General features: G+C 41.4%; 1 protein-coding gene across 8 annotated transcripts in view; it reads right to left on the reverse strand.

Moving 5' to 3' along the window:
- Positions 1–22,547, reverse strand: part of PRDM2 (PR/SET domain 2) — a 132,487-nt gene that overhangs the window by 104,617 nt on the left and 5,323 nt on the right. For 6 of the 8 annotated variants that reach the window (XM_061160713.1, XM_061160710.1, XM_061160707.1 and 3 more), the window contains exon 2: positions 11,212–11,285. The exons of the other annotated variants lie outside the window; for them this stretch is intronic. In XM_061160713.1, the coding sequence (XP_061016696.1) occupies positions 11,212–11,220 (9 nt within the window). In that variant the 5' untranslated portion in view covers positions 11,221–11,285. The remainder of the gene's footprint in view (positions 1–11,211; positions 11,286–22,547) is intronic. 8 annotated transcript variants of the gene reach the window in all.

Consider the following 22,547-nt stretch of genomic DNA (forward strand, 5'->3'; position numbering starts at 1 on the left):
CTTGGAGAATCTTGAATATTACTTTGCTAGTATGTGAGATGAGCGCAACTGTGTGATAGTGTGAGCATTCTTTGGCATTGCCTTTCTTTGGGATTGGAATGAAAACTGACCTTTTCCAGTCCTGTGGCCACTGCTGTATTTTCCAATTTTCTGGCATACTGAGTGCAGCACTTTCACAGCATCATCTTTTAGGATTTGAAATAGCCCAGAATCAAGGCCCAGGCACATTTCAAAGGTTTATCACACTGATCACTGTGACAAGTACAGTGGAAACTATGAGGACTCTCTACTTACCCACTATGTAACAGAAAGCATAAGAACTCTTGAATTCCCTACTTAGTGAAACAAGTATCAGTGAACTGGTCTGGAATGGTAGTATCGGATTTAACATAGTAAGATTAAGTTAGTAAGCTATGTAGTTATTAACTATTAACTGATCTCCTTAATTCTATGTCACAAATTCCTATCTCAAAGTCAGAGAAAGTCAGTATCCCCTCTGCCCCAATCAATGGCCACAAGCATCCTGCCCATCATTCAGTCACTAACAAACACTTCCCGAGTGCTGGCACATGCTGGTAGTGAAGATACAAGGGTTAACACAGCTGACCCAGGCCACCTCCTCAAGACCACCAGCAGAGGAACTGCTCCTGCTCTGCTTTCTAACACAAAAAACTTTACAGGCATTTGGAGTCTCCAGTTTTGACCTTGCTGCAGAGCCTCTCAAAGGTCCTCTATGCTTTCCTGTAATGCCCTTTCTCTGACCAAGGGTGACCTTCCAGGCTGGATGGCGGCCGCTCAGGGAGCAAGATTCTTGCTCATTCCTCTGGGTCAAGCTCTGCGCTACCAAGCACTTTCCACACATGACCTCAGCGAGTCCTCACCATATTCACAGCAAACACTGACAGTACTTAGGGTACTAATCAGGCACAATCCCAAGCTATCTGCAGCACTTCATGTAATCTTTACACTACCACCCGGCTGTGGGTCCTGTTATAACCACATGTTACAGATGAAACGGAAAACTGCCTGTGCTCACAGCCAGTAAGTGGCAAAGCTAGGATTCAAACCCAAACAGTCGGCCTCAGGGGCAAGACTCTCAAACACCATGCCTCAGAGGAGCCCTGTCAAGTAATTTTCCCAAATCACAGAGTCATGGAGCCAAAGTAAATCCATACATGTATCCACATTTTCACTAATAAACCATCACTGCAACCCGGAGATGCCTGGAAAGCCCCTTTCGGGCATCCATGTGGTCAGGGCCATTTTTATAATCATACTGTCACCTGCCTTTTTGACTCTCAGGTGTGTACAGGGGAGTTTTCTGGAGCCTTTTGACATGTGATGATGTCATCATTCCACTAGCTAATGGAATGTGCAATTGTTTAACCTTGTGTTTTCAATTTTCTGAGTCATGAATAAGGCCTATATTCTGACTAACATCACTGGACCATGTTGATTCCCTGGTGTTGATACTGCACTAGAGTAAAGATGTTACCATCAGGGGAAGCTGAGTGCAAAGGACCACACAAGGCTCTACTATTAATACTTTTACAATTTCCTGTGAATCTATAATTATTTCTCCCTAAAACTTGTTTCAGTTTCATGGGAAATATATAAATACATAATCCATATAAACAAAAATCTTGAGGATGCCTGGACTAAGGAAGACCATCCCTGACCTTCCGGCACCTCCTAGCTCAGGACCAAGAGGCAGAGAACAGGAGTGTGTGGTGACAAGAGGAGCAACGGAGGAGGCCAGAGCCACACACTCAGGCCCCCCAGCTTCCTAAGTACAATGGGAGGTGCTGCTCCCCTACAGGCACAAGGGTTTGGCTTTTTTTAAGGGTTTCATAGCTAATCACTAAAGAAGAACAAGTAAAAGAGACTAGAACAAACTGAGATATATTAAAGGCAACAGCTTATTGTCCCATTTGGGCTCCTGTAAAAACGGACAAGGAAAACAAGGGTTCTTATCCTTTGCTTTTAAGCCCCAGATGGTGGGGTTGCTACAATCTCAGCAAGGCTTGGGGATTCCCAAATGGGTGTGTGTGTGTGTGTGTATGTGTGTGTCTGTGTATTTGTGTATGTCTGTGTCTATGTATATGTGTCTCTGTGTGTGTGTGTCCGTGTGATGGTGGGGCTGCTGTGATCTCAGCAAAGGCCTGGGGATTCCCAAGGGAGTGTGTGTGTGTGTGAGTGAGTGAGAGAGAGAGAGACAGTGTGTGTGTGTGTGTGTGTGTGTGTGTACACTCCACGCCCCTCCCCACCCAGAGGAAGCCTGTCCCCACAGTCCTACCCAGCAGAGTCCCTATCAGGCCTGCTTCCCACTCCTGCCTTTCATTGCACACTACACTCTGACACACTCACAGTCTGGCCTGGTTGATGGTCTCTCTGGCACACAGGTTCCAGACACACAGGGCAGGTCTGTTTCACCTGCCTCATACCCAGAGCCCAGCACAGATGCCTAGCTCAGAGCAGTGGTCACTGTGAGCAATCAAACAAACAAGTGTCTGACAGTCAAGTGCCAGGAGGTACCGGAGCAGTGATGGCTTTATAAGAGGAGACGGACTCAGCTGGTAACAGAGTCCAAGGAAGTGGATGAGACTGGGGAGCAGAGAGCAAGAGAAGGGTGAGGACCAGCCCTCAGGACACCACTGTTTCAGGGTCAAAGGAGCAGAGGCGACCTAGACGAAGACATCCCAGAGGCAGGAGGGGCACCAGGAGCATGGTGTCAGAAAGGCCAGGAAAAGGTTCGGGGAATGGAGGGAGGTCAACAGTCAAACACTGCTGGTGAGCCTTTAAAATCTCCTGTATATGATCCCTCCCTCCAGTGCCCACTGCCCATCCTTTAAACCTGAAACAGCACAGCAATTCCCACTTTTCCAACAGATGTCCAACTGGTGCCCCTCGTGCCAGCACCAGCTACCCTAGGAACCGAAGACAGCAACAAGGAGGAGGCGGGGTCCTGCCCACCGGCTAATGCAGGAGACTGGTGGGGAGTTCCCACTGGGACCAGTGAAAGAAGACTGTGACCGTCAGAGGTAAGGAGGGAAGTCTGTTTAGTTAGGGCAGCTGAGGGCGAGGCAGGTGCATCTCAGAGAAGATGGTACAGAGACTTGGTCTTGAAAGAGGAGAGTGAGTCCTGTGGGAGGACTAAGCATTGCAGAGAAACATCCTGAGGAGACAAAGGCTTTGGCAAGTTTACAAACCAAAAGGGGTCAGGTCAGAGTGAGCCAGGGGAAAGCAGAGGCGGCCGCCAGCAGACGCTGCACCACCTTCACCACCAAGGTTCAGAGAGCAGCCTCTGGAGAGCACAGGGCACTGCAGGGTTTGGGGCAGGGGAGTGACAAGATGCAATAAAGCCTCAGTGCTTCATATTTATCGCTTGTTTACTCTTGCCCACAATCACATGGGATGGGACCCACTACTATCCCTATTTAACAGGTAGAAACAAACACCGAGAAGGCAGTGACCTGCCCAAGTTCACACCGCTGGAGAGGCAAAGCCAGGACTGAAGGGGAAACGTGGGTCACAAAACAACAAAGGTGAGGCAGAGCCGAGCCACCCTGTAACCTTCTCTAGTGAAGCAGTAACATCTGAATAAGAAGAAAGATAAGCCTTCTGTCATAGCTCCCTTCACAGTTATGTAAGGAAATGCTGTTCAAGTTGCTAATTTCTTTTTCAAATTTCAGAAATAACCTAACATTTTCTAACCGAAAGACAATGTCCCAGATTTTATAAAAATTGCTATTTACCTAGTAGAATACATGATTCAAAATGAGATTTAAGTGGTGTCATTATTCAATGCATTAGTTTCCTAAACTATACGTTCTCTAATTGAGGTTCAAGTTATAACAACAGATTGGAATCACTTTACTTGGAAGGCTTTTTTAAGTCTTTAACATCAAATTGGTATTTAGAGTTACCTACAAAAAATAAAATTCTATATTAATAATATAGCTACAACAGCAAAAGTGGTTTTGACATTTTACACCATACATATTTTTGAGATTAAAAAAAAAAGCAGGAGAGACACCGAAAATTAAAGATAGCAGCCATCCCACAGTTTCACCAAATCTTTAGAAATATTATGAACACATTTATCTAGATGGTTAGCTGGTCTCCCATAAAAGATTTCCTGTAAAAGGAATAAACAAACCACTAATATGCAGAACAAATGGATCAATCTCAAAAACATATGCTGACCAAAGGCAGATAAACATGAAGGAATACATACTATATGATTTCATTTACCTGAAAGTCTTGAACACAAAAAAACCAAACCATAGGGACAGAAAGCAAGTTAGTGGTCACCTGGGGTGGAGGCTGAGGGATGCAGAGCAGCAAGAAGGAACTTTCAGGGGTGATGGAAACATCCTATATCTTGAGAGCGGTGGGTAGTGACATGAGTGTGAACATTTGTCAACACTCTTTCGAATGAGTATATTTTACTATACGTAAATTACACCTCAAAGTTGATTTTAAAGTAAAATAACTAAGTGAATCCTACACTCTCTCTTTAAATCATGCTAAAATGAAACTTGCTCCTTGGAAGGAAAGCTATGACAAACTTAGCCTATGAAAAAGCAAAGACATCACCTTGCCAAAAAAGGTCAGTATAGTCAAAATTTTGGTTTTTTCAGTAGTCATGAACGGATGTGAGAGTTAGACTATAAAGAAGGCTGAGCGCCAAAGAACTGATGCTTTCGAACTGTGGTGCTGGAGAAGACTCTTGAGAGTCCTTTGGACAGCAAGGAGATCAAACCAGTCAATCCTAAAGGAAATCAACCCTAAATATTCATTGGAAGGACTACTGGTAAAGCTGAAGCTTCAACACTTTGGACACCTGATGAGAAGAGCCAACTCACTGGAAAAGACCCTGACGCTGGGAAAGATTGAAGGCAAAAGGAGACAGAGGCGGCAGAGGATGAGATGGCTTAATGGCACCACCAACTGAATGGACATGAATTGAGCAAACTGCAGGAGACAGAGGAGGACAGAGGAGTCTGGTGTGCTGCAGTCCACAGGATCACAGAGTCAGACATGACTTGGCGGCTAAACAACAACAACAAAAATGGAAGTTTAATGCTCCAAGAAAATAAAGAACAAAAATGTCAGTGCCATAGAAAAATTTTTTTCAAGGTTTTTCTTTAACCCAAGTCAAGTATTATTTTGCTTAAATACCTCCAGAAATGTCCCATCTCCCTAAGCAAAGTCCACTCTGGTCCTCACAATGACTGCAGGTCTGATCCAACACCATGTGTGGCCTGGAACCAGCCTGCTCCACCTTCTCTCCACAGTCTCAGATAAACAGTCATTGGGTTTAGTACATAGCAGAGCAGTGGCACTGGCTGCTATTACATAAGACTACATGGGATGTCTCATATTAATGTCTTTATTTTTAAAAGTATAAGAAGAACCGAGCTTTACTGACATTTCACTTAAATTTCTATCAGTAATTCCTTTTATATACTTCACCCAAAGATTGACTGCAAGTCACTGTATCAATTTTAACCTATTAAAGCACCTCGTTTCTTAAATATTGATTTGACCAAAACCAGCACTCGGGGGGGGGGGGGGGGGGGGGGCAACAGCAGTAGGTGACAGGAGAGTTCAGATTCAATATCCCTTAAGTACACAACATAGTATACTCACAATACAATACATATTCCTGCACAACAGACTAATACTAATCACCACAGCAATTGTTGTCACCAGCAAAAGACATCTGAATCAGAGTATTAAAACACTCAAATTCCACGAACAATTCTTTGTTTAGACTTGCAAACAATATTCTTAGTTACCGTTCTAGATGCTGAGGGAAAAAAATAAAACAAGCTTCAGTCTCCTGAAATAGCATTAAATTGTACTTGGTTAAGGAATGACTGAAACTGCAAAAAGGATAAGCAGATAAGACAAAGAACAAGAAAATCACATACACCATCTTTGCAAGAGAACAGCAGTCAGACAGTTCCAAAAACACGTTAAAAAGTGCCCTCTTTCAGAAGGCTGGCCGGTCCATCAGGCTGCCCAGCTGAAGAAGCTGTCCTCAAGTATGGTATTAATAGTGAACAAACATATTAGCACACTCTTGCCGGCTAACAACCTCATCTCCCCAGGGCAGGAAGAGTGACATTCTAAAAAACTGGAAATCATAGTATGTCTCTGTCCAGTGGCTTCCCATTGCATTTATTTTTTTAATGTATTTATTTTGGTTGCACTGGGTCTTCGGTGCTTCATGCAGCTTCTCATTGTCGCTCACATCTCTTGTTGCGGGGCAGGGGCTCCAGGCGTATGGGCTCAGCAGCTGTGGCCCCCGGATTCCAGAGAGCAAGTTCAGGAGTTGTGGCACATGGGCTTAGTTGCTCTGATGCATGTGGCTTCCTGAACCAGGGATCGAACCCATGTCTCCTGCATCTGCAGGCAGATTCCCATCTACTGTGCCACCAGGGAAGGCCCCCCACTGCATTCAGAATAAAAGACAACTTCTCATGGCCCTTAAAAGTGAAGTGAAAGTGTTAGTCGCTCAGTCATTTTTGACTCTTTGCGACCCCATGGCCTGGATCCCACCGGGCTCCTCTGTTCATGGAATTCTCCAGACAAGAATACTGGAGTGGGTTACCATGCCCTTCTCCAGGGGATCTTCCTGTCCCAGGGATTGAACCCAGGTCTCTTGCATTGCAGGCAGATTCTTTACCATTTGAAAAAACCCGGGAAGCCCTACAAAACTGGCCCTCACCTCTCATACCAACTTCATCCTATCCAGAGTCCCTAAGGCTCACCAAGCACCAGCCCAGGCTGCTCTCTGTTCCTTGAACCAGCAAGCTCATTCTCACCTCAGTCTATGCACTCACTATTTGTTCATGCTGCCAATAATTTTCTTTCCCCAGAGCTACACACATCTGGTTCTTGGTTATTACTTGAGTCTCTGTTGTATTATTAATCAGTTCTTCAGAACAGCCTTCCCTGACCATGTAACCCAGAGAACCTTCCCCCATCTTCACCCATCATTCTTTATCACATTACCTTATTTCACTGTCTTCACAGCACTTTTCACTATCTGAAATTACTGTGTTTGGCATCCTGCTTTTTCACTGTCTCCCTCTAAGAGAAGCTAAGTCACAAAGTACAGCCTCGCCTGTCTAGCTCCCTGCAGGCAGACTTCACAGCACATGGGACGCAGTCTGTGCAGGACAAAAAGGGGATAAGAGAACATTCAGGACAGCTAAAGGAATGCACTCTGGATCTTTCCATTATTCTGACAGCTTATCACAATTCTAAGAGTTGGATCTGCAGCATCAAGTGATTAAAAGCTTATTTCAGTATGTAAAATTTAGAACAAGTTCCGAAGGCTAAATTGCTTTGCTGACAATACCATGGACGACTGGTCAATACATTAAGTTGCTGCCAGTGGCTCAGCAGTACAGAATCCACCTGAAATGCAGGAGATGCAGCAGAAGCTGCAGGTTAGGTCCCTGGGCCGGGAAGATCCCTTGGAGAAGGAAATGGTAACCCACTCCAGTATTCTTGCCTGGAAAATCCCATGGACAGAGAAGACTGACATGCTACAGTTCATGGGGTCACAAAGAGTTGGACACGACAGCAACTAAAACAAGAACAAATCATAAATTATACTGATAGAAAGTTTCATGTATTCATAACAATGAGTTATATAATGGTTCTTAAAAAAAACTGTGTGACTCAATAAGTTAGTCATCAAGACACCTATATTAAACCATTAGGGCTTAAACCTACACAATGTTATACATCAATAATATCTCAATAAAGCAGGAAAAATCATTGGGGCTCTACCTAAACAGTATAGTTCTCTTCTCCTCCTAAGCACCTGATGGGTTTGCACTGCTTTCCCCTCTTGAGTTTTAAATTAGATGTAGTCACAGGAATAACTTTGGCCAGTTAAGTAAAGACGTGTACTGACACAAAGCCTCCGTCATCCTTGGTTCTTAAGCAACTATTAATACAATAGTAGATCCACACTGGATGTTAGCAAGAACAAGAAATCAACAGTTGCTGTGTAAGATGCTGAGATTTTGGAGCTGCATGTCTGTAAGTACAGCGTAACACAGCTCATCCTGACCAGTACAGCAGTATAGCACGGGAATCAAGAACCTGGGCTGTGGAATCTGACCGGCCTGGGTGTAACTCAGACCTCTGTCACTTACTGTTTGAGAGATCATGGGGCTCTGGCCTTAATGTCTTCATCCATAAAATACTTATAATACCTACTCTTCATAGGGAGTTGGACAAGAGTGTTTGAGAGATCATGGGGCTCTGGCCTTAATGTCTTCATCCATAAAATACTTATAATACCTACCCTTCATAGGGAGTTGGACAAGAGTTGGACACAACTTAGTGACTAAACCATCACACTCTTCATACAGTGGCTGCAAAGACTAAGTTGAGAGAATATATAACACACACTACAGTGCCTGGCATGTTGATTAAGTACTCACTAGATAGCAAGTGACATTAAACTTCAGCACATCTACTTTAAGCCACTATGAGCATATTTATATTATGGAACTTCAGTGGCCCTGGATTTTCTATAAAGCATTCTAAACTCAGGGACAGCCATTTATAAAGTTCTGGACTCTTCTAGAAAAATCTAGGAAAAGGTAAGAATTGTGGAACATCTCAAAGTTAACAGGGATGGGTGTGGAATGACAGTGAAACAAGCAAAGGATATCTATGATTTGAAAGTAGAAAGAAAAGAAAATGGAGAGTGAGGGAAGAAGGTACAGTGGCTGGAAAGACTGGGTTCTAAATTAGGAAGGTAAGAGACAGTAAGAAAGGGTTAAGTGCTGAGAACAGACAGAAAGAGAAAAAAAGCAAAGAGCATGTGGACCTAGAGCTTTGTGGAGCCCAGGGTTGAGGGTGGAGATACAGCCTGGCCTGCTACACCTGCAACACCTTGGAACACTGATTGATAAGACAGCAGTTCAAAACACTGCTTCCACAGTCAGTGCTTAAAATGCCAGTAGGCTCTGGACTCTGTGGTTTCTTCTAAAGGACTCACTTGTAAACAATATGGTACGCTGACTCCCAGGATCCTTCAGTCCCTAAAACTCAGCTGTCAGGCATGTATAAATGACAGACTCCATGATATTGTCTTAGAAACTTAGATACCAACCGTAAGATTCACTAAAGCAATGTTGATCAGGCCCTAGAGAGAAATATCTAACCCTAAAGTCATTATCAAGATTTTCATTAAAAATTAACCCTGTTCAAGTTAAAACTTGCTTAATATCTAAATTTTTGTGTAGTTATTTTGAGGCTTTTCAGGCACTTACTGCTCAATTTCACTGACTGAAAATAAAAATAAACACAAGAGGGAAAAACAGCAAATGTCCTGGAACAATTCATAATTTTTAAAAATCATGGAGATGGGACAGTTGAAAAATACTCACAGATTGTATGTCATGATATAATAATCAGGTCTCAGTATCATGAGACTAATTACTCTTCAAAGAATAAAAATATAACTAAAGATGCTGAAAATTTTACTATAAAAAGTGGACATTTTTATAATCCAAATAAAAGTTTCATCACCACCTGACCACTAAAGTCACACCCAAATCAGAAATGCGCTAGCCATTAGAAACATAAGAGGACCCCTTTCCACTGATATTTGGCATCAAAGAGAGTCCTCCGCAAGAAACTGTAAAAGAGCCAAAAAAAGAACTGGTTATTGCTCCAACTCTTTGAATGGAATGTGGACTTTCCTTAAATGCAAATTCTTCTGATATAACTGCAATATTAAAGCAAAAGTGTGAGGTGTCAAACAGGTCTAAATATACTTGAAATAAAATATTACTAGCTTAGTATGGTTAGCCACCCGACATAAATGACGCTGAAGAGTGATGCAATCTAAGTGATGTCAATATTTAGATTCCGCTTTGGAAGCTTTTGCCATCATTTCAGTCCAAAATCAAGACTTCTCTAACAACAGCTCTGAGACAGTAGAAAAGCAAGTTCCATGGGGAGACAAGGTCAGCATTAAGACTCAATCTTAAAAGAGGAAAATAAATGAACTCTATGACATGTATGTGCATATAACTTTGACGGACAGTGACTATGAAAAAAATCCATTCTGTTCTCTTTTTCCCTCCCCCATCTCACCATTTCAAAAATAATTTGCCTTCAAAAGCATGTCAGTAAATCTGCAAGCTTTAAGAATAATAGAAACCATGTGTTCCATGTGTTCACCAGATTCATTTTTTATGATGTATAGTCCTCTGCATTAAAAATTTTTGATAAAGAAAGTAATGAAAAGAAATCAAAAGAATCCATTCCAAAAATCTCACATCCCACAATCACAACAGAGGACTGAATGTATTAAACCTGGTCACCTAATGAAATTGGACTTGTGATTTCCAGCTAGAGGCACCTGTAAAGGATAAAAAAGGTGTCTGAAGTTTCAGTTGATAAAGAGTACAAAATATTTTCAAGCCTGAGAGTTTTAAGCTAAGCACCAAAAATTACAGACTTCACATTAGTAAGTTCTTTCCTTCATATTAAAAAAAAAAGTTTTACAAAGATTTCAAGAGAGAATGCTTCTAATATCCATATATTCCTGTGACTGCAAGTGAAAAGATATTAAGACTAGAAAACAAGAATCCTATTTTAGAATATATAAAATCTACATAACTGCTTCTACTTATCAGAACACCCTTGAGGCTACAGAATTATTTAATCTCCAGGTAATCCCACAACCTCCTGTAAGGAGAAACACATCTTATGTTTCAATATCCATCCTCTTGTTTTTATTCTAAATTGGTTTTTCAAGGACAGAAGGCTTAAAGTTTCCCATTCAGTTTTGGTCTCTAAAAATAACTTTCAATTTTCTCCTTGCAACCAACAAGTTATTACAAAATAAAAAGCACTAAAAATGGAAGCTTAATAAGCTTCAAAACAAAAACAAAATAACACCAGGGAAAGCAAAAAAGAAAAAAAGTAGTCTGAACTAAGGTCCCTAAGAGTTCCACAGAAACGCCAACTCACGCCAAGACAATGCACACTCCATTCCACGAACAAACACACACTATGAAAATGATGAACTAATGAATGGTATTAAGCAACAGAAAGGAAAATCTAGGAGGAATGAAGGTGTGTGTTACTGTCTTTTAAAAATCAAGAACTGGTCTAACATCTAGATAATGTATTTGTATAAATTCTTATTTTTAAACTCACCTGATTCATTTTCAATTCCTGTTGTGTTCTGAAAAGATACACACAACAAAGAAACTTCTTTGATTACATGAGCCCTAAAAAGAAAAACAGACAATTGTGATATGTACCTGCCTACAAATTTACAGTGATTTAAAACCACATACAGAACTGTAGAGTCTGCTCAAAGAACTATTCACAAAGCAACTCCATGCTAGATCAACTTCAATCCAGGCTAAGAACTTACTTTGCAGATTTATTATCTACAATAAAATAGATGTCTTACTATCCTTTACTGGGGCTTCATTGTACTCTACAATTGAAAGCAGACTCCTTAGAATGACATCAAATTTTTGCTTTGGAACTGAAGCATGCCTAAGAAGAAATAAATTAGCTTTGTTAGTAGAAACACAAAGCAGTGCTGAGTAATTTATTAAGCAATGTAAAGGTTCTTCTTTGACTTATATCAATACTGTGTTGAATACAAACACAATTAGACCCCTATACATTATTTTTTCAAGTTCTTGAAGTAGAAAGGGTGAGTTTACTAACATTTCCATGGAGATTTCTCTTTGAGAAAAAGAATGGAAACCTTGTAGTAAAATGCAAATATTTTAATAAAAGCTGTTTGGAAAGAACTACAATTACTCCTTTAAAATTTTTCTTCAATTTATTCATAGTATAGGGACGGGAAGACAGAATTATTTCTTGCAAATGCAAATGACATACTTGTTTCTAAAGAACAATGTCTGAAGACAGTCCTTTCTGCAACGTTATCTCAGGAGTCATTCATAATATATGGAAATCATGAAAGCAGCACCGCCACTGTAATATTCTTATTTTCATCATGCATACATATACATCATTAAGTAGAATTCTATTTCTTCACGGATTTACCTACATTCACGTTTCTTTCCAAGATTCACGTTGTAACTTCACGTTCTAACTGCTAATACCCCAAGGAAATTATAACTTAGGGACATTCTTCATCCTAAAACATACAGCCTGCCCCCTATCATCAAGAACAGTGCTTTGACATTTCTCCCCATTTCATTAATAAGGATTATTTCAGGTTTTTCTCCTTGAGTTCTTTAGCCACACTCACCTGAACACCTTTAACAATCAAAGGCACTATAAGTTAAGGCCTAGTCACCTGAACTACTACTTATTCATAACTGGCACAGGTAATGTATTTGACAACTTGCAGTTTGTTAGAAAGTTCAGTGCTAGCCTAATCAATATACACTCTGCAGAAGTAAACATGCAGTGAATATGATTTCAGAAAATTGGTAATTAATCCATGAAGTTCATTTCTTTTAACTTTATAATATTCAGCATCTTTCTCACATACATTTAACATGTCCTTCCTTAGCATACATATTCTTCACTGAAATTAATCCTTTTCTAATACGGCTATACAGTTCCACCAGGAGGGCCCTGGTGACACCTGAGGCACCCAGGAGTGAAAGAAATGGCAGGGATTTCACCCACCCTCTCACTAATTTACTAACACTGGTCATGAAGAACTAGCTTTGGGAGGGAACAAAAAAACCCCTGTGGTAAAATGCAAATATTTTAATGAGAAAGATCTTTGGAAAGATGTTTTACCATTTCCTTTGCTCTGTTTTTTCCTTCTCGCAAGAATCATTGATTATCCTTATGAAGCTTCTTCTAAGACAAGCAGGCTCTGGGCTACCGTCACATAAACCAGCTCAGTTAATTTTCACAAGGTTAGTTTCTCAACTAATGACAGAGATTCAAGGAAGCTAAAATTACTCGGTAACTGGTTTCTGCTATGGCTTCTGAACCATATTTCACCAGCTTTTTATTCCTGCCTCACCTTGCACCTACTACATGCCAAGCTCTGCTTTTGAGCAGTGAGCAGACAGATCCCTGCCCTCTAACAAATAAGCAAGCAGAATGTGTAGTATGTCAGACAATCAAAGTGCTTTAGAGAAAAACAGGCACCTGGAAAGGGAGACAGGGATTATAATCTCTATCTCAACACTGGCCAGTGAATCCATCGCATGGTCGGAGAAGGCCTCACTGAGGAGGCAGCAGGTGAGGAGCTGAGGATCGACAAGGGATGGAGGAGAAGCATCACGAGGATAAGACTGTACACAGCGGACGAGAGGCCAGGGGCAGGCCAAACACAGAGTGGGGTGGGGAACAGGAGAGACAGGCTTAAGCACAGGCTTTGCAAGGTAAGCACTGTTCACCAGAATGGCTACAGCTTTTTCATCCAGAGATGGAAAGCCACTGGGAGGCTTAAGGTGGCAGAAGCAACCTAGCGTGACTTAGATTTAAAAGGAGACTGTAAGGGAATAGGGTGGAAGCAAGCAAACCTCTTAGGAGGCTAATGTCCCCATCTAGGCAAGAGATGATGGGGCCTTGGCCCAGGTAGCAGAGATGTGAGAAGTCAGTGGATCCTGATCTATTTTTAAAATAGAGTCCCCAGGATCTGCACCAGATTTGATGCTATGTATGAAAAAAGAAGAGGAAGTCAAAGATGACACCAGGGTTTTCATCCTAAGGACATGGAAGGATAGAGCAGCCATTTTCTGAGAAGCTACCTCCTTCTTTCCATCGGCTTTTCACTCATTGTCCCTCTTTATTTAATACATTTTCCCTCCCTTTTCCTCCCCTTTCATAGTTGCTAGCTCACAGGCACAAACCAAACAACTCAGATACTGTGACATCTAAAAATGAATAGCTAAAATATTAAAGTACTTAAAACATCTTACTTTTTCATTTATTTCAATGAATCTCAACTTTTTAATAAAAAACTTGTAATTCAGATTGTTACATGAGTTAATAATAATCTGACTTTCTACACTGTCTATTCCCTCTCTGTCCAAATTAGATGGCATTCACCCTTTCTGCCGGAGAAGGCAATGGCACCCCACTTCAGTGCTCTTGCCTGGAAAATCCCATGGATGGAGGAGCCTGGGGGGCTGCAGTCCATGGGGTCGCTAAGAGTCGGACACAACTGAAGCGACTTAAGAGCAACATCAGCATCCTTTCTTCAGGCTTCCCTGGTGGCTCAGTGGTAAAGAACCAGCCTGCCAATGCAGGAGATGAGGGTTCGATCCCTGGGTCGGGAAGATACCCTGGAGAAGGAAATGGCAATCCACTCCAATATTCTTGCTTGGGAAATCCCACAAACAGAGGGGCCTGGCGGGCTACAGTTCATGGGGTCACAAAGAGTCAGACACAACTTAGCGACTAAATAGCAGCAACAGTATCATTTCTTTCCAGAAACTAGAAGGACCTTAACATCTTTAAGGGTTCACTATTTATTCTTGATGCTGTATGCTTGGACCCTCCTCTCTATCACTTCTAATCCTAATTGCTAAAAACAAGACCCTCTTTTATTTTTTTCTTTCTCTTTCTTGACTCACAACATTATCAGATTATATATGTAAAATATTTTACAATAATCAAAAACATTGCAAATCTAACACTAACTTCTCAAATGATATTTTAAATTAGGATATTAAACTACACTAGAAACAGGAGATGTTACAAGAAAAGAACTAAGATTTTGGCAGTGTCTCTCAACCATTGCATTTCGAGCTGAGTACTCACTCCAGTGTGGGACTGTCCCTTTCATTAAGGCCACTTAGCTCTGCACTGCAAAGTCAATGCCAGCAGCTCCCTCTGAGCATCTTGTCAACCAAAGCTACCCACACACATCCCCAGATCCCCTTCTGGTGGAGAACCTCTGAACTGTAGCGATCATGTACTGGTTGCACTATGATAACACATTTTAAAGCAACTATAGATTCTAAATTCTGTTATTCGAATAACTTCCCTAAGATTCCTCCAGGATTGCAAATTCCCTGTGGAACTGCATGGCAGTTCTACATAACTTTTACATTCAGTGTTGACTTACTTTAACAGCACTGATTTATATACTCAGCTTTCTAACACAGTTATCTCAGGGTCTGTGTTTTATCAAACATGGTAACTTGAAGTATCAATCATATCAGTGTAGCGGCCAAGAGGAATCTTTCCACACCTACCACTGAAACTGAGGAATTCTATAAAACTTTAAATAAAATGCTTAATAATTAAGTGCCTCCAATTTTCCAGTAGTAAATAATGAAAAACTTAAAATCCTGGACTTTTCTGACCATAAATTCTTAGTTTCTTGTTTGGATTTCTACGCCTGACCAAACCTTCTTTAAAATGTCTACATTTCCTTCCATGCCACCTGCTGATGTTTTTCAGATAAACTACATTAGACAGATTCACAAATTTAAAGCATGTGAATTTCTATCACCAAATATACTTCACCAACAGCACATACTCTTAGAAAACTAAAAGTTTGATCTTGATTTTACTGATCCAAGGTTTTAATAACATACATATACTTAACTTTTCAAGATACTGCTTCCAAATTCTAGGACAAATCATCTGTACAAATATTTAATTTAGTAATATCATAAAGATGATTTAACTATACATGATCAGTATGAATACAGCAACAATAAAATAATTAGGAGGGTCTTTATTCAAATACTGGTCCCTTAGAAGATCAAGACAATCTGAACAACTATTACCCTGCTGTCATCTGACTTGGCAGCCAGAGACCAGAAAATCTAGAAATATGCAGGAAACCCCATAGAAACAGGCAGTTCCAGGGTCAGACCATCCCTGCAGGCCCAGCCATACTTCTATCACATCATCTGAGATAAGGCAGATCAAACAAAAGACAGACACAGACTAACATTAATGCAATACATATAACACATCAAACTGTTCTATCTGTCCTTTGTAGACTTGTGAAGCCTACAAAACAATATGAAAAGCCTTTAAAGAAAAAGCAATAGCAGATTCTTTAAGACTAGTCTAAGTCTGAGAGGAAGGGCAAAGAATTAGGAATATAAATATTTGATTTGTACATTCACTAGGTGCATGCTAAGTTACTTGAGTTGTGTCTGACTCGACTCTTCACGACCCCACTTTGCAGCCTGCCAGGCTCCTCTGACAATGGGATTCTCCAGGCAAGAATGCTGAAGTGGGTTGTCATGCCCTCCTCCAAGGGACCTTCCCTACCCAGAGATCGAACCGGTGTCTCTTATGTCTCCTACATTGCAGGCGGATTCTTTACCACTAGCGCCACCTGGGAAACCCACCTATCAGTTACTGATATTCAGTTCAGTCCAGTCCCTCAGTCCTGTCCAACTCTTTGGAACCCCATGGACTGCAGCACACCTAGCACCACCAACTCCTGGAGCTTGCTCAAACTCATGTCCATCTAGTCAGCGATGCCATCTAACCATCTCATTTTCTGTTGTCCCCTTCCCCTCCTGCCTTCAATCTTTCCCAGCATCAGGGTCTTTTCTTTTGACTCAATTTAGGTTTAGGGGCTATTTGGAAAATAAATTATTCACTTAGAGGCCACTAATGTTATAATTATTTTCTTAGATTACAAATGCCACATTGTAACATAAAGATTGGAAAAGGTCAGTCTTTATTGCAATAGCAAAGAAAGAAAATGCCAAACAATGTTCAAACTACCATAAAATTGTGCTCATTTCACATGATAGCAACTAACCAGCTATGACCAACCTAGACAGCATATTAAAAGGCAGAGAGGTTACTTTGCTGACAAAGGTCTGTCTGTGTCAAAGCTATGGTTCTTCCAGTAGTCATGTATGGATGTGAGAGTTGGACCATAAATAAAGCTGAGTGCCGAAGAATTGACGCTTTTGAGCTGTGGTGTTGGAAAAGATTCTTGAGAGTTCCTTGGACTGCAAGGAGATCCAACCAGTCCATCCTAAAGGAGATCAGTCCTGGGTGTTCATTGGAAGGACTGATGTTGAAGGTGACTCTCCAGTATTTTGGCCACCTGATGGGAAGAGCTGACTCATACAGATCCTGATGCTGGAAAAGATTGAGGCAGGAAGAGAAGGGGGTGAGAGGATGAGATGATTGGATGGCATCATTTACTCAATGGACATGAATCTGAGCAAATTCCAGGAGATAGTGAAGGACAGGGAAGCCTGGCATGCTACAGTCCAAGGATCAGACACAACCTAGTAACTGAACAACAACATCAAGACTCAGAAGAAACTAAATTTCAAGACTCAGAGAGCAACACATAATTTATGGACAAATAGTAAAACAGAAATAAGAGAACTGGCATGACTGCAGCAAAATTTTAAAAATCAAAAATATGTTGAAAACATGGACTAAAAGCAAAAAAAAGAGGTTTTAAAAATGTCATTTTGTAAAAGAAGTCTTGGAACGTTTATGACCTACATAAGAAAAGAAAAATAATTCTAAAACTAATCACTACATAAAGCAGATCTCTCACGGTAAATGAATATCATGTGGCAAACACCGAAATGATCAACCTTTTAGCAGAGCAGATTTACAGGTTTACACTGTAAATCTTAACTTTCTCTGACCAAAAGATTCTTGCAGTCCCCAGAAACTTTTAGAAAAATAATTAAAATATCCAAAGCATGCCAACTTCTCAAAGGAAATTTTCATTAACAAACACAGCTAATGTACTATCAAAAACTACCATTCACAATTCCTACCAGAAGAATGGAATCACCAAGTTACAATTTATAAACTCTAGCTATCGACATGAAAACATTTAGCATCCATTTTTGGGGATTAGGAATAATCACATAATTCATAAATACTGAATCTGTCTAGGAATTTGCTAAATGAAGTCATTCATTTTCCTTTTCTAAAATAATACGTAAAATTTCACTTAGAATAATCATCCAGAATATTTAGTTTCACACTGAAAAATATACCCACAACTTTCTTTTAAAAAGACAGACTATGTCACCAAATTAAATAAGCTAAAGTGAAAAATTAAAACTGGTAAGTTTATCACTTTCATAAGGTGGGTGGGTGTGTGTGTGTGTGTGAAGAGGAAAAAACAGATTTGAGAATACAGCAAAGATCTGGCAACCCTTTGGTGAGTAAAGTAAAAGTCGCTCAGTTGTGTCCAACTCTGCGACCTCGTGGACTACACAGTCCCTGGAATTCTCCAGGCCAGAATACTGGAGTGGGTAGCCTTTCCCGTCTCCAGGGGATCTTTCCCACCCAGGAATCGAACCCAGGTTTGTCCTGCATTGCAGGCGGATTCTTTACCAGCTGAGCCACCATGGAAGCCCAAGAATACTACAGTGGGTAGCCCTTTCCCTCTCCAGCGAATCTTCCAGACCCAGGAATTAAACCAGGGTCTCCTGCATTGCAAGCGGATTCTTTACCAACTGAACTATCAGGTAATAACCCTTTGGTAAATCGGACAATATGAACTCTTACAGCTTGAAACTGCTCATGCCTCTCACCCTCTAGAATGATTTCTAGCCAAGGCAAAAAGCAATAGTATGACAGAGCACATCAAGAGAGGAATTTCCCAAACTCAAGTGTTGATTAAGAGATGTAAAGAACTTAATTCTCACAAATAAATCAGTAATTTATCCCATATCCTCAGTGATACCCTGAAAACCACAAATATCCCAGGGCCTGATTCCCCAAATTCATAGAGCAGAGTGTCCTGACACCAACCTAAATAAGGCAGCAGAGTTTCGAGAATTTACTCCAGGTAGAATTTGATGGGCTCCCTGGTAGCTCAGATGTGGCTGAGCTACATTAGAGCCACAGAGCTCTGATGGGATGAGGTTGATTACTTTTGTCTGAAATATCTCTAAGTTAAACAACACCATAGTAGAATGTTTAATAAGAGACAGCAGATAAACTAGGAGAGTAATATGAATCCAAATTTAGATTATGGCACTCTAGGAGCCTTTTCGTCCCCTAGAATATCTCTCCTTTACTTGAAGAAAAAAAAAAAATAAGGGAAAATTTTCAAGAAACACCTCTCCAAGTATTCACTAATAAAGAGCTAGCAATAAATGTATAGCAAGTGCTCATTATTTATCATTTACCTGGTGATGTTAGGGATGGCTATCACATGCACTCTCTTACTCTAAAGTGAAAGTGAAAGGGCTTCCCTGGTGGCTCAGCTGGTAAAGAATCCACCTGCAATGTGGGAGACCTGGGTTCAATCCCTGGGTTGGGAAGACCCCCTGGAGAGGGAAAAGGCAACCCACTCCAGTATTCTGGCCTGGAGAATTCCATGGATTGTACAGTTCATGCAGTCGCAAAGAATCGGACATGACTGAACAACTTTCACTTTCTTATTCTTTTGATTCAATGTATACACCTACGTCATTATATTATGCTGAACATGTAATTTACTACATCAAAACTTTTAGGTTTTGTTTTGGGTTTCTACAAATGCTTTCTAGCCAGTCTCTGCTGTCTGATGAGAACTATGCACAGATTCAAGATCATTATTACAACTCCCATCTCTCGGTTGAAAATTATAACTAACCAACTGTTGACTATATATTCTCCATATATTTTGCAAAACAGCATTAAACTCAAAGAATTTCCTATAAAATGGTGCTTTTGTAACATTTTCCCATGTTAGCTGCATAAAAACTTTAAATTATTATACAAGGAAAATTAAGCTGATTCTTTTCTCACACTCAAATGCCAAGCTTCCAACTCAAACACAGACTTTCTACAAGCAGTTGCCCCATGACAGCTCACTTCACAATTCCCCAAATAAAATGAACTCTCAATTAACCCTTTTGAGTTACTGTTCTTCCACTGGAGTTCCCAATGCAGATGTAACTGATGTGATTAAATGTTAAAAACTGAGGGACTTTCAGGAACCCTGCAAAATACTTGTGCATTTTCTGTAAAGGGGATGAAAGCTTCAGTACTATGAGGGACTGGTCTTGCCACTCAAGTATGCATCTTTTCAAATATGAGTATCAATATAGTCATCTTACAAGTGGCTGCTCAGAGGCTTTCTGGTTTCTCCTATACAATAAAGTATATAGGAAAACTCACCCTCCACAGACTACACATAAATGACAAGGAGACTTCTGAAACTCGTAAGTGAACAACCTATAGCAAAATTACAAGTTACGCCAGATAAGAGTAATAACTATATTTTGCTAAGATGCCAGGGTCAACAATCAATGCATTTCTTGAGATTTTCTCCCAAGAGTTTATTATTATTTTGGTAGGGAGCGAATCTTCTACTTTAAATGAAACCTGAAATTTGGAGTCTATCCTCTAAATATGTAACTATTTCTAGTCTCAACAGCATTTTAAAGTAACAGCAACACCTACTGTTTGCAAGGGCTTCCCTGGTGGCTCAATGGTAAAGAAACTGCCTGCAATGCAGGAGACCTGGGTTTGATCCCTGGGTTGGGAAGATCCCCTGAAGAAGGAAATGGCAACCCACTCCAGTATTCTTGCCTGAGAAACCCCATGGACAGAGGAACCTGGCAGGCTACAGTCATGGGGTGGCAAAAGAGGTGGACATGACTTAGTGACTAAACAACAACAATAAAAACTGTTTGCAGAGTGATATTTGTGTACTGCTCTACAGTTTAAGAAGCTCTTATACATATACGAATTTTTATTGTTTATAGGAAAGTATGTTTCCTCAACTTCTCCACGACTCAGTAACTGAACAACACATTTTCTCAAAATGAATAATTACTGGTTCTTGTTTCAAGGTTAAGAGGACCGCCTCCCCCTACCCAGGGCCTTTCAATGTATGACACAGAGGATGAAGGACCACCTCTTGGTGCCACAGGCTGGAATAAGCCAGACAGTGCCCCTCAAGTCAGGGTCTGCGCCAAGCACCGCAGTTCTGTCCCACCACAGATGGGACAGTTCTTGGGGCATCTGTTGTTGTTCTTCAGTCGCTCAGTCGTGTCTGACTCTTTGTGACCCCATGGACGCCAGCACGCTAGGCTTCCCTCCTTCACCATCTCCCGGAGTTTGCTCAAATCATGTCCACTGAGTCAGTAATACCATCCAACCATCTTGTTCTCTGTCGGCCTCTCCTCCTCCTGCCTTCAATCTTTCCCAGCATAAGGGGTGGTGTCTCAGTTCCAGGTTAAAAGTCAACTTGACCTGTAGGAAACATTCCTCAAAGACAGTGAAGGAGAAGTCAGTATCCACCCAGCCCCCTCCTGACACAAGTCCTGAGGGTCTATAGAGAAAGATGAAAACAGGGATTTTCTTAAAAGCAGAGCCAGTGAACGCGCACGGGCAGGAGGAGCCCAGGGAAACAGCCTGCTTCCAGGGCTGCCCATCAGGAGGGCAGCTTTGCCCTGAGGTGGGTAACACGCCCCAGAAAAGTTTCTGAGAACTGCCACAAAACCAAGTGAGGCCTAACAGTGTAGGAAGGTTAAACTGACACGTTAAGAGTGAGGAGGCAGGAGAGGAAAGGGCAGCCAGAAAGACTGGGGCCAGGCAAGCCGGCTAAGAATCTGGATGATAAGCAATAAACCTTTGATACCCTGATGATAGCGGAAAAGAAACGAAAAATGTAACTAACGCTACAGAGGAAGAATGAACAGAATGTGTTTTCTAACCTAACAGGAGGTAAAAAGAGATGGTGAAGATGAGTTCAACAAAATCTGGAATGTGACTGACAAGAAGAATGAATGTATTTTAAAGACCGATAAGCCAGGAGTACGGGTAGTATTTAAGTGGAAGGTGGTGAGTTCCATTTTAGAGACTCTGAGAGGAGGGGTCAGACATCCACCAAAAGCCACATCCATCAAACGGGGGGAAAAGTCCCAGCACAGACCATCTTCAAGGAGGGGGACTGAGATTTAGAAGTCTTCAGCCACAAGGGGCTGCCCAGGGACAGAGGAAAGTTAGTCGCTGAGTTGTGTCTGACTCTACGACCCCATGGACTGTTGCCCACCAGGCTCCTCTGTCCATAGAATTCTCCAGGCAGGAATACTGGAGTGGGTAGCCATTCCCTTCTCCAGGGAATCTTCCTGACCCAGGGATTGAACCCGGGTCTCCTGCATTGCAGGCAGATTCTTTTCCTTCTGAGCCACCAGGGGAAGACCCAGGGACAGAGGAAATCCCAAGGGAAAAAATACCCAACAAGAGCGTAGAAGACAAAGGATTGGGCTTTGTGAAAGGCATTGAAGAAAGTAGGAAAAAAGTTTCCCCTTTCACCATGTTCAGTAGAGGGAGGATGAGATAAGCAAAAAAACTTTAGAACTCAGAAATAACTTGGAAGGATTTTTCTTCCAAGAAATCCTTGTGCCACATTAGCCTTCAATGGGCTTCCCTGGTGGCTCAGTGGTAAAGAATCCGCCTGCCAATGCAGGTGTGGGCTGGATCCCTGGTTGGGGAATACTCCCTGGACAAGGAAATGGCAACCCACTCCAGGGTTCTTGCCTGGGAAACGCCATGGACAGAGGGGCCTGGCAGGCTACTGTCCACAGGTTGCGAAAGAGTCAGACATGACTAAAGAACAACAACAACCCTCA

The sequence above is a fragment of the Dama dama genome, chromosome 14, assembly GCF_033118175.1.
Source record: "Dama dama isolate Ldn47 chromosome 14, ASM3311817v1, whole genome shotgun sequence".
Taxonomy (NCBI): domain Eukaryota; kingdom Metazoa; phylum Chordata; class Mammalia; order Artiodactyla; family Cervidae; genus Dama; species Dama dama.